Consider the following 12,542-nt stretch of genomic DNA (forward strand, 5'->3'; position numbering starts at 1 on the left):
TATATATATATATAATTATGAAGTTTTTTGTATGTAAAATATTGTAAATTCATAAAGCAAATCATATTCACAAACCTCTTTCACTTGGTGTTTTATTGTTGGTGTCAGTTCTAATTTATTGAACATCTGTTCTAATTGGGTTTTGTCAATATGTATTTCAAATCATTTTGTCTTGACTCATAGAGACCCTATCTAGGGTTTCCAAGAGCAGTTAGTGAGTTTGAACTTCCAGTCTTGTGGTTTGCGGTCCAGCTCTCATTCTACAGTGCCACACCAGATTACAGAGTAGCTAGGAATTCCTAGTGTGGTGCTGTAGGCTAAGCACTTGATCACAAGATCAGTTTGAATCACAAGATTGCAAGTTTGCAATTCAATCTCACCAGATGCTCTTTGGAAACCCTATACAGGGCCACTATGAGTCAGACCAACTCAATGATACTAAACAACAACAAATATCCAAATGAATTATGTTCTGGTTTTAAAGAAATAAGTACCAAAATGCCTGATTCCTGAATGGTTGATTCATCTGTATATTATGAAATTATAAAATCAAGCTCTATTTCTATAATCATAATCCCTAAATCTGATCAATTACAGAAAAAAAAAAAAAACTGTAACTCTGTTTCTGTTAATTATTGGCAAACTGATCAGTAGATGTGATTAAATATAGATGTGACCTTTATCATAGAATATTTTATTTTAATGGGAATATTGAGATCATTGTAATCTTAATCTTCTTTACCTCCACCCTCTTCATTGTCGTAATGACTGTTGACCATTTACTATGTCTGCCAACACCTGTTAGGTGCTATTGAGAGGGTTCCAATTCACAGTGGCCCTATAGGATAAAATAGAATTGATTTTGCTATCTAGGGTTTTCTAGGGAGCCCTCGTGGTACAGTGGAGTAAGCATTGGACTGCTAACTGAAAGGTCCCCTTAGCTCACCAGCACTAAGGGGAAAAAAGATGAAATTTTCTGCTTCCATAAAGATTTAAAGACTCACAAACCCTACCCTGATCTGTGGGGTCGCTATGAGTTGGAATCCATTCCATGACATTGAGTTTGATTTGGGGACAGTTGAGTTCTTGTCAACTGTGTCATCAAGGCTTCTTGTGTCAGCACATTAGATATTTTATTTTATTTGTGTTTTACTCCCATAAGAACTATATCCACATCATGTGATGATTAGTATTTCTTTGTTGGAGTTAAGGATAAAATTTCTGTGTGCCGTGAAATCAAGGTCCACCTAATAGAATCCTGTTTATGGTTTCTGAGGATGTAAATTTATATGGGAGTAGAAAGCTTCATTTTCCTTCCAAGAGGCAGGTGATAGATGTGAATTGCTGACCTTGTGGTTAACAGTCCAGTGCATAACCCAGGGCTCATAGTAATGACTTAATCTCAGTGTATGGACGAAAGAGCTCAAGTTCTCAAAGTGTACAAGTAATAGGGTAACATTTATATAACCCCAAATCCATGTGTCATCACTTTCTAATATTGTGTATATGAGGAAACAGAGACTCAAAGAAGTTCACTGACCTTTCCAAGGTCAAGTCCAGGGCTAAAATATACTATGTTATTCCTGGTTTTTTTGTTGTTTCAAATATATGACCTTATCTCATTTATAGGCTATGATATGCTTGTGAATTCTTTATTAGAAAGTATATTAACTGTTGATAATTTTTGTGTTTAAAATGTCCTTTTTCGTTTCTAGTGATGTATGTTTTGGAGTCTAGTGGTTCACAGGACATTATTGTCAGATGATTTTTGTAGGGTTTGATTCTTTTCCAAAGCAGCTTCTTGTGTGATTCTCAAAAGTGGTGCCTAAAATTTTTATTTGTTGTCCTCTGTTCCTTTAGTCTGGAATGAGGAAAGAAAAAATAAACACTAATAAGTAAGTTTCCTGAAAGTGTTATGTAATCCTTCAAAAATAAAAAATAAAATGAAGTGAAATATTGGCAAAGTGATGCTTATTGCTCTGCCATGGCTAGTGTTTTGTAATCAATTCTACAATATTTCAAACACATGATGCTTTCTTATTTGAAATATATCTGTTAAGAGCATTTGTACAAGAATGATTATATACCCCTGCATAATTAGCAAGTAGTTAAGTTTTTGTGGACTTAATTTTATTTTAAATATTATTTAGATATTTAGAACATGGTTGTTTAGGAAAGGTATAGGAAAGATCAATTAATTCAATATAATATAAATAAATACTAACTGAGATTTTAATGTAACTTTGAAGTCCTGGTGTGGTGCTGTAGGATAAGCGCTGAACCTCCAGGTCGATTTGAACTGCAAGGTCAGTGGTTCAGACTCACCAGCCACTCCACAGAAACCCTATACAGGATCGCTATGAATCAGAACTACACTTAATAGCAACAACTTTATAATACACATTAAGAATTCAAAATGTTTCCAAGTGAGTCTTCTTGATGTCATATGGTAATTTAATAAAACAAATCACATTCACAAACCTCTTTCACTTGACTTATTACTGTTGGTTTTAGTTCTAATTTGTTGATTATCTGTTCTGATTGGTTGTTGTCCATATTGATTTAAAATATTTTGATTACCAGCCCAGTCTTAAATTTTTTCCAATCATCTGATAAAGCCATTTCATGAGAGGTGAAAAAGAATCAAAGCTTTGTAGTGTCCTTCTCAGCGTTGTATAGAGATTAAATGCAAAAACAAGATAATGCCCCAAACTTTATTAAGGTGTTTTTACACTATTAATTAATAAATCAATCTTCTACTCCAAGTGACAAGAACTTCAGTTAAGCTCACACCAATAGTAATGATAAAACTTTTAATACATCAGAGTCCACATTAAAAATATTTAATCTTTGGACTCAGAGATCTGAGATTAAATTTAAGCTCACCCGTTAGTACACCTTTTATGCATTATTGAATCCCTAAGCCTGTTTTTCTACTTTTAAAAGGGATATGACATTTTATTGTACATTATTGAGAGACTAAATAAGCTAATGTATAAAAAGCACTAGTTGAGTGTTGTAGGCTGCCATAGAGTCAGTTCCTTACTCATGATGACTCCAAGCATAAGGAATGAAACACAGCCCTGTCCTAAACCATCCCTATAATTGGACGCAAACAGAACCATTGGAATCCACAGAGCATTCATTGTCTGATTTTTTGAAGTAAACGATCAGGTATTTCTTATGAGTCTGTCTTATGCTAGAAGTGATAAGGCAAACCTCAATGACAAGTGCTGGTGCATTGGCTGCTATCAAACCTGGGTCTCCTACATGTCAGCAAAGAATTCTGCCACTGAGTCACCAGTGTCCTCATTGTATCTTCTAAAACACAGTCAGGAAATGTCAGTTCCCTTATGTCAATCAAAACAATGCTGTCAGTATTCAAACAGAAAACTGGGTTGATGTGAAAATCCAAATAAGGAAGAAAATGTTTCAAGTGTGTAGTTGGTATTAAAATACTTGTATTTGGGGGGGGGGGGTAAGTAATAACCCACTTTAAAAAGTGGAATTACTGAATACTAACAAGCTGTTTGTAAAGACATGACATTGGTAAGTGCCTTCGAGTTGGTTTGACTCATAGCAACCCTGTGGGATAAACAATGGACTTTGAATCAAAAGGTCAGCAATTCAAACCCACCAGCTGCTTCTTAGAAATGCTATACAGTGTCTCTATGAGTCAGAACTGACTCAATGGCACTTAACAACAACATAGGGTTTACAAGGAACGGCTGATGGGTTTGAACCACTGACCTTGCAATTAGCAGCCCAGTGCTTATCCTACAGCCCCACACCAAGACTCATGTAAAGGCATAGATGTATGTTAAGCCACATGTATAAGGAGTCAGAATGTTCCTTGGAGGCACAAATGGCAAGACTTTTGTCTCTCATATTTCAGACATATTATCAGGAGGGACTAGTCCCTGGAGAAAGATGTCATGCTTGGTAAAGTAGAAATACTTTCTACTTTGGGACTTATAATCATCTCTCTGACTTGCTCCACTTTCACATAGAGCCTAAGGAGAACTCTTCACCTCAGTTTCTACATCTGCAAAATGGGTTACTGACTTCTTTTTCAAAGATTTTGAGGGCATAACTAATGGAGATTATGATTCTTCATCAATGTGAAAGCACTGAGGGGCATTTTAAATAGCTATAGAAGAATCTTTCTTATACTTGAAGAATATTTTGTCTTAGTGATATAAAATCCTTAAAAGGAAAGCATTTTAGAGAACAAATATTTTTCACTTTTCCTTATATGTTTTATGAATGAAAGACATGGTAATATTTCTCTCTGTAACACAGGGGTGATTGGAGAAAATTTAAAAATGTTTACAAATAAAATTGTTTCTTAACAAAAAAGGAGAAGGTCAACAAGAAAGAGAAAGATGCTCAATGAGATGAATTGACATAGTGGTTGCAACAGTGGCCTCAAACTTAACAATTATTAGAACAGCACAGGACCAGGACCGGCAGTGTTTTATTCTTTTGTGCAGAGGACAACTGTGAGTTGGAACTGACTTAGTGGCATCTAACAATAACAATAATAAATGGTTCAGTGCCATAAACGTTCTTTTCAATTTATATAAATGAGCCAACACAATATGAGTAACTATACAATTCGTTTATTCAATACCTTTCATGTTTCCTTATAAACCATCCCTATCAAGATCAACAGTAGCAAATGAAATACATTTGCAAGCAGTATTATATATTAGGTTCTCTACATTAGCTAGTGATTCATCAGGATTATGTATGTACTTCGTTTTCAGGGATTTTGTTTAGCTTATAACATAGCTAAATTCATGTAAGCGATGTTATATGTTATCACAGTATAGATATTAGTTTGAATTTCTAAAGATTTAATGTACATTATAAATACACATTCATGGCCAAATTGCGCATTACTGAAAGTCATGAATTTTTTTAGATCAAGGCCATCATTTTGATCCCCAGGTACCTTTAGTGATCTCTAATGGTAAAGGATTGATGCATTTGAGTCATGGTGTTGGAGGAGAATATTGAAAGTACCATGGGCTACCAAAAGAACCAATAGATTTGTTTTAGAAGAAGTGCAGCCAGAGTGCTCCTAGAAGGCCAGGATGGACAAACTTCATCTCTCATACTTCAGACATATTGTCAGGAGGGAACAGTCACTGGAGAAGGTTATCATGTTTGGTAAGCTGGAGGGTCAGAGAAAAAGAGGAAGACCCCCAGTGAGATGGATTGGCCAAGTGGCAGCATCAATTGGCACAAGCCTGGCAACAATTGTGAAGTTGGCCCAGGACCGGTAGTGTTTCATTCTGTTATGCATAAAGTCACTATGAGTTGGTACTGACTCAATGGCACCTAACAACAACACTGAAAAAGGAACAAAATAGAAAGAGACCTTTTTAGTTTGACCCTAACAGGATTGGCATAGTATAAGGACTTACTGTGTCTCCTATGACCCTAGTGCTTCCTGTTACACAGAAAACTTTCAATATATTTATTTAATTAATTGATTCAATAATCTTAAATATTGCTGCAGGAGATTATCTGTGAGAGAAGACCACATGAAGAAATTGAAATATTAACCTAAAAGGACAAATCAAGTCAAAAAGGCATTTATTTCAACCACAGTATACACCTGCAATTAATAATGAAGACGTATGGACTCAACTCTGTGGCATAAAAAATATGGATATTTTAGCTACTTTTTCTGACGACTATATAAAATTTATAATCAAAGAGTGATGAAATAAAAATAATCAGAAAAAGATGTAGATGAAAGAGTTTTACAAACAACCAAAGTCTCAGTGGTGAAAACATTTTTTTTTTTTTTTTTGTCTTACACAGACATAAATGAAAGTTCAGGTGGCTCAGAATAACTTTCTTCCATACAATGCCTCAGCAGCCCAGGCTAAACGTTTGTACCTTCACATGTGCTTACAGAACCACTAAAACAGAAAAAGAGAGAGACCTGCAGGGTTTTGTATCAGCAGTTATATTATTTGGCCTGGATGATTCTCCTTAAAAAAAAGGAAAGTGTCCAGAAAGATAAAAAAGTTAGAAGTCTACAATATGCACTATCATTTGCTGCTACTGGGATTATATATTGAAATTTTATTTTTGGACTAATACATATATATATAATCAAAATACGGATAACAAAAACAAGCAAACATCAACAGCTTAAAAATATAACTGTTGATTTACTAATATGTCTTCAATAAAAGCTTAGAAGTGCATTATAAATAACAATGAAAAAAATTAAAATGTTAACCATCGATTCCATTCTGGTGTTATATCCCAGAAATAGCTTGCTGTTGATAAGTATCATGGAGTTGGTTCTGACTCATAGAGACCCTGTATAGGGTTTCCAATGAGTGACTAGTGAGTTTGAACCGCCAACCTTGAGGTGCAAACTGACCTTATGGTCTAGTGCTCCGGAAATAGCATAGAACTCTAATGATTAGTAACAAATATTCAAAATAACTTCCGAATTCAATAATTGAAGACTTTTTAAATTGACTGTGGTGTTATATTTATTAAGCATAATAATTTGAGGTTGTTTAGAAAGTCACAAAGAAATTTAATCAAAATTACAACAGTGACGGTTTTTGGTAAGTTTTTGTTTCTATACTTCTCTGTGTTGAGCATTTTATCTTTAGTATACAAAAAGAATGGTCAGCAGGAAGAAGGTAAGTCAGGGAGGAAAAGAATTGACCTAGCATGCAATACTAGAATGAAATCAAACCCACTGCCATCAAGTCAGTAGCAACTCATGGTGACCGCATAGGACAGAGTAGATCTGGTGTTTAGTGTGTCCGAGATTGTACATTTTATGAGCAGACAGTCTCATCTTTCTCCCACAGAATGGCTTATGGGTTTGAGCCTCTGACTTTGTAGTTAGCATCACAACATCTAACCCATGCCACCACCATGGCCCCTTCGCTGGGGAGAAGTACTTGGGAAAATATAGGTACTATAATTCTATTTGCCTGAATGTTCCTCTCTTCTTTCACCAGGTAAACTCCTATGTATCCTTCAACATACATATTAGATGTTACCTCTTGAATATTACCCAATACTGCCTCTGCAGTGCAATGTGTTGTCGTTATTGTTAAGTGCCATGGAACTGGTTCTGACTCATAGCAACCCTCAATAGCATTTCCAAGTAGCGGCTGATGGTTTTGAACCTCCGACCTTGCAATTAGTAGCTTAGTGCTTATCTTACAGTGCCACATTACCTGTTTTTCAGATTAAAAGATGCATTATAATGTTGTGCTTCTTTATATATATTACCCAAACTCTATTTCTTATAGTTAAACCTATACTCTTTTCTGCACATGTATAAGTACATTAAAGTATATAATATATTTTGGTACCTATCTGTTGGGTGAATAGGTGAATGAGTCAATTAATAACTTTGCAAAGTAAATGTAATAGATTAAATGATTTATAAGGAATCTTTCAGGTTTATAATTATTTCCCCAATATTTTAATCATAATAAATATTTGAACAATAATAAATACTGAGTACATAAAATTAAAAGTCATATGTTGTTGCTGTTAAGATCAATGAGTCAGTTCTAGCTGATAACAACCCTGTATAGGGTTTCTGAGGAGCAACTGGTGAGTTTGAACTGCCTACCTTACAGTTAGCAGTTCAGTGTGTATCCTATAGTGACACACCAGGACTCCAAAAAGTAACGTACTTTGCTTTTAATTTTGTGTAATGTATATTTTTTATTGGTACATATGCATTTTTTTGCGTTTTGGTATATTAGGAGGCATGTTGTCATTCTAACTAAATATTTCTTAGAGAAGGTTGTCCTTAATCATTATTCTATTTTGGTTCTCTATTCTTAAGCTTATCTAAGAAGCAAATCATTATTTCTTTATTTTGCAAGGCTTCCTTCATATCAGTAAATTTAAAATTCACTGAAAAAGTTTTTTCATTCATAAATAAAAGGATCAATTCAGTATTTTGGTAGAATTATGCCATAATGTTTCTGATTTAGAAATTTGAAATACAAATTGCTTTTATGATTCTGAGTACATTATATTATTCATAACAAGTGCAAATGACAGTTTCTAATTAATGTTAACAAATAATATCACCTTAAAATTAATCTTGTTAGCATTATTTAGTTTTGGAAATGCAAATTAAGTCAGTTTACTTCTTTTCCTAGAAGTATTACCACTGTGTGACATTGTGTTTCATTTTGTAACCCATCTGCTACTTAGGCCAGATATGCATTTTCTGGATGCAATTTGTTGGTTTCCAATGGTTTACTACATGGTGGGCTCTATTGACAAGTAGGTGACCAAATTTTTGGCACATTGACAAGTGTCATGTCCTGTGGTTTGTCATGTGTTGTGCCTTGTTACTGCATGATGAGTGTACTTTGTCATGTCAGTATAGCAAAGATGTAGAGCTTTGCATGTAGAGCTTTGTGCTATATACATCTTGCACTCAAAGTTACTTAGCAGTACTCAAGTGTTGGAAAAAACCTCCAAATTTTGTTGCATGTCAGTATTGTCAAATTTGCTCAGTTTCTAAAAGTATTTCAGCTTTGTGAATTTTATAAGATTATCATTATGAGTATTGACAGTGATAGAAAAATACCCTCAAGATTCAACATTATTTTGCATTGGTATCATTAACATTACTTCCAGAAAACCTTCAAAATTAATTTAGAAATGTTCAAGTTAAAATTCAGATTTATAAGCTGAAGCATGTTCTGTAAAGTTTACTTGGTTCTAGTAATGTATATTGGAGTTAAGGTCAGTCGAATGTTCAGACCCTTTATAGGATTTCATGCTTTCAGTTTTCTTTCCCTTGATGCCATTACTTCTAACTTTTATAGAGAAATAATTCATTTCACAGAAAAAGTAGATATGTTTTCTCTAATTTATAGGATACAATACAAGTGATGACAGTTCTCACTTGTTAAATTCTGACATTTTTGTTAAAATATTCTAGCTATTTTTTTTAATGGAAAAGTAAGATTTTATGTGATTTCTCTACAAAATTGAGACTTAATGGCAGCAAGGTGAAGGAAAACTGAGATAGTAAAATCCTTAGCAATAGATTTAAGATAAGCAGGTAAGTGCTGAAGTTAAGTGATACAGAGGTCCACTATACAGGTCTCTTTTGTGTATATTTAATATTTTCCATTAAAAAATACAAAAACACCTGTGAATAAATGAGCTACTTTCAAACACTCCTCACACTCATACCACCTTGAGAAAGCATTGCCAGACTATCTATGATTATTTTTTTGTCCAGAATTGGCTTCTTTCTTGAAACTCCATCTGCTGGCTAAATTATGTAAAACAACTGTGGCTTACTAAATCAGATTTTTTTTTAAGATTAAAATTCAATGTAGCAAATATAATACATAAAAATCACTGTTTAAAGTGAAAATATGAACCAAAAAGTTAAAGATCATTCAGAAATGCTGTTCAAATTTTAATTAATTTCTATATACATTTTCATTCTTAATCAAAATTATTGACAGTTTTCTATGACAGTGTAAACTACAGCAGCCAGTGTTTTGAGGATAGAATTAACTGATACATAGGGTCATAGATAGCCGACAGCTACTTAGTACAATAATTTTGCTAGAGAATTTTTTTTTGTCAATGTTGAAATTCAACTTCACTACATTATTTTTGAAACTAAATTTAACTTCCCTATCATAATTGCTGAATAGCATCAGAATGTTGGCAGATAAAGTGATGTAAGATGAACCCTTCAAGTTACAAGGCACTCAAAATACAACTTGGGAAAATCTGACTCCTCAAACTAGAGTTCTCTCTGATGACACAAATGGAGTACAACATATGGGACCGTCAATAGTTAATGGGGCACAACTCAAAATGAGGTGAAACAGCTGCAAACATCCATTAACAATTGGAACATAGAATGTACAAAAAGAATGAATCTAGTACAACTAAAAGTTGTAAAAAATGAAATGTAATCATAAGCAGTTATATCCTCGGCATTAGTGATCTGAAATGAACTGACACTAGCCAGTCTGAATCTGACAATCACATGGTTTACTATGCCAGGAATGACAAATAGAAGAGCAATGGTATTACATTCATCACCAAAAAGAACATTACAAGATCTACCTTGTAGTATAACGCTGTCTGTGATAGGATACTATCAATATGCCTATAAAGAAGACCAGTTAAAACCATTATTAAATTTATGCACCAGCCACTAAAGCCAGTGATAACAAAATTGAAGAATTTTACCAATTTCTACAGTCTGAACTTGATCAAACTTTCTATCAAGATGTATTGATAATTATTAATGGTTGGATTGCAAAGATTGGAAATAAAGAGGAAGGATCAGTAGTTAGAAAATATGGACTTGGTAATAGAAATTATGCTGGAGATGAGATGATAGAATTTTGTAAAACTAATGACTTTGGAATTGCAAATACATTTTCTAAACAGCATTAAAGATCATTGTAAACATGGATTTCACCAATTGGCATATACAGAAATCAAATTGACTACATCTCTGGAAAAGATGGAGGAAAAGATCCATATCATAAGCCTAAACAAAGCCAGGGGTACACTATGGAAGAAACCATCAATTACTCATATGCAACTTCAGGCTGATCCTGAAGAAAATGCAAACAGTTCACAAGAACCAAAATATGACCTTGAATATATCCACTTGCATTTAGAGATCATTTCAAGAATAGATGTGATGCATTAGACAGTAATGCTGAAAACCCAGGAGGGTTGTGTGATGAGATCAAGAATAACACACAGGAAAAAAACAAAAAATAGCTAAGAAGACAAGGAAGAAAGAAAAAGCCAAAATGAATGTCAGAAGAGACTCTGAAACTCACTCTGCAACATAGAGATGCTAACGTAAATGGAAGAAATGAGGAAATAAAAGAGCTAATTGGGAAGTTTCAAATGGCAACTGGAGAAGACTAAGTCAAATATTATGACATGTGAAAAGATCTGGAGTTATGCAATTAAAAGGGATGAACACACTTAGTATTTCTCAAACTGAAAGAACTGAGGAAAACATTCAAGTCTCAACTTGAAATATTGAAGGAGTTGTTGGCCAAAATAGTGAATAATGCAGAAAGCATCAAAAAAAGTTGAAAAAGCACAATTACTGTTCCAAAAAGAAATGGTCGATGTTCAACCATTTCAAGGGGTAGTGTAGTATGATTAAGGTACTGAAGGAAGGAGTCCAAGGTGCACTGAAGGGATTGCCAAAGAACAAGGCTCCAGGAATTGATGAAATACAAACTGAAATCTTTCAACAAACTAATACAGCACTGGAGGCACTCACTCATCTGTGCCAAGAAATTTGGAAGACAGCTACTTGGACAACTGACTGGTAGAGATCCATATCTATGCCCATTCCAAAGAGAGGTGACCAGATAAAATGCGGAAATCATTGGATAGTATCAATACCACATGACAGTTAAATTTTGCTAAAGATAATTTTAAAACAGCTGCAACAGAATATTGATAAGGAACTTCCAGAGGTTCAAGCAGGATCATTGCTGACATCAGATGGAGTTTGGCTAAAAACAGAGAATACCAGATAGATGTTGACTTGTGCTTTTTTGACTATGCAGAGGCTTTCAAATGTGTGGACCATGACAAGCTGTGAACAACATTTCAGAGAATGAGTATTCCTGAACAAGTAATTGTGCTCATGAGGAACCTGTACATAGACCAAGAGGCAGTTGTCTGAACAGAATAAGGGGCTATTAAATGGTTTAAAATCAGCGTTTCATTGTACTTATGGTTGCTATGAGCCGGAACTGACTTAATGTACCGGTACCTAACAACAGCAACAATCATAAATTCTATGTGTATACCTTTATCGAGTTAAACATACCATCCACCAGCTTATTTTTCATATTATATATAGAAAGTGGCTTGACATTATTTAAAATAGAGTAAAAAGGGAGTGCAGCAACTGACATGAGAAAGTAATTTAAAATGATAAGATGGTCTGAAATTATGACTTAAGCATCATTTTATGGTCCATAGTGAGAAATATCACATTTATCTTCCATCTAGTCTTCCTTTATGAAAAATAAGGAATTTTTATAGATGTAAGATGAATTCAGAATTTCTTAGATCAAAGAAAAACCAGCTGCTCATAGAAATGAACCTTGAAGGGCACCCACTGTATTGATTGGATGCTGTGATCCTCTCGTTATAGGAAATTCATTTGGAATAACATTCTATTTCTACAGTTTTAGCCTTACAATATGTCATAGAATATTGTTCTTAGGTCAAGTGAATTTTTGGACTCAAGTATTGGCAATACTATCTCATGAATAACAGAGTAGGAAATCCTGCCTCCTGCTTGCTGTAAAAGGAAAATAATTCCCTCTATATAGTACAATTCATGCAACTGGTTATGCACTTTGGAAAGATTCTCAGGGACCTGACTCTTAAAATAAGACTCTATGAAAAATGAAAGTTCTTAAAGTTTTTCACTTCAGATTTTAAATCAAAAGATGTCAAAACCAATTTACTCATCTCTTTATAACTTTTCA

The 12,542-nt window shown here is 34.0% G+C and overlaps 1 protein-coding gene across 1 annotated transcript in view; it reads left to right on the forward strand.

Moving 5' to 3' along the window:
* The window catches only part of KCNT2 (potassium channel, subfamily T, member 2), a 728,083-nt gene that overhangs the window by 540,994 nt on the left and 174,547 nt on the right, over positions 1-12,542 (forward strand). The window contains exon 18 of the mRNA XM_006834237.1: positions 8,230-8,301. Coding sequence (XP_006834300.1) covers positions 8,230-8,301 — 72 coding nt within the window. The remainder of the gene's footprint in view (positions 1-8,229; positions 8,302-12,542) is intronic.

The sequence above is a fragment of the Chrysochloris asiatica genome, unplaced genomic scaffold (assembly GCF_000296735.1).
Source record: "Chrysochloris asiatica unplaced genomic scaffold, ChrAsi1.0 scaffold00009, whole genome shotgun sequence".
NCBI classification, from domain to species: domain Eukaryota; kingdom Metazoa; phylum Chordata; class Mammalia; order Afrosoricida; family Chrysochloridae; genus Chrysochloris; species Chrysochloris asiatica.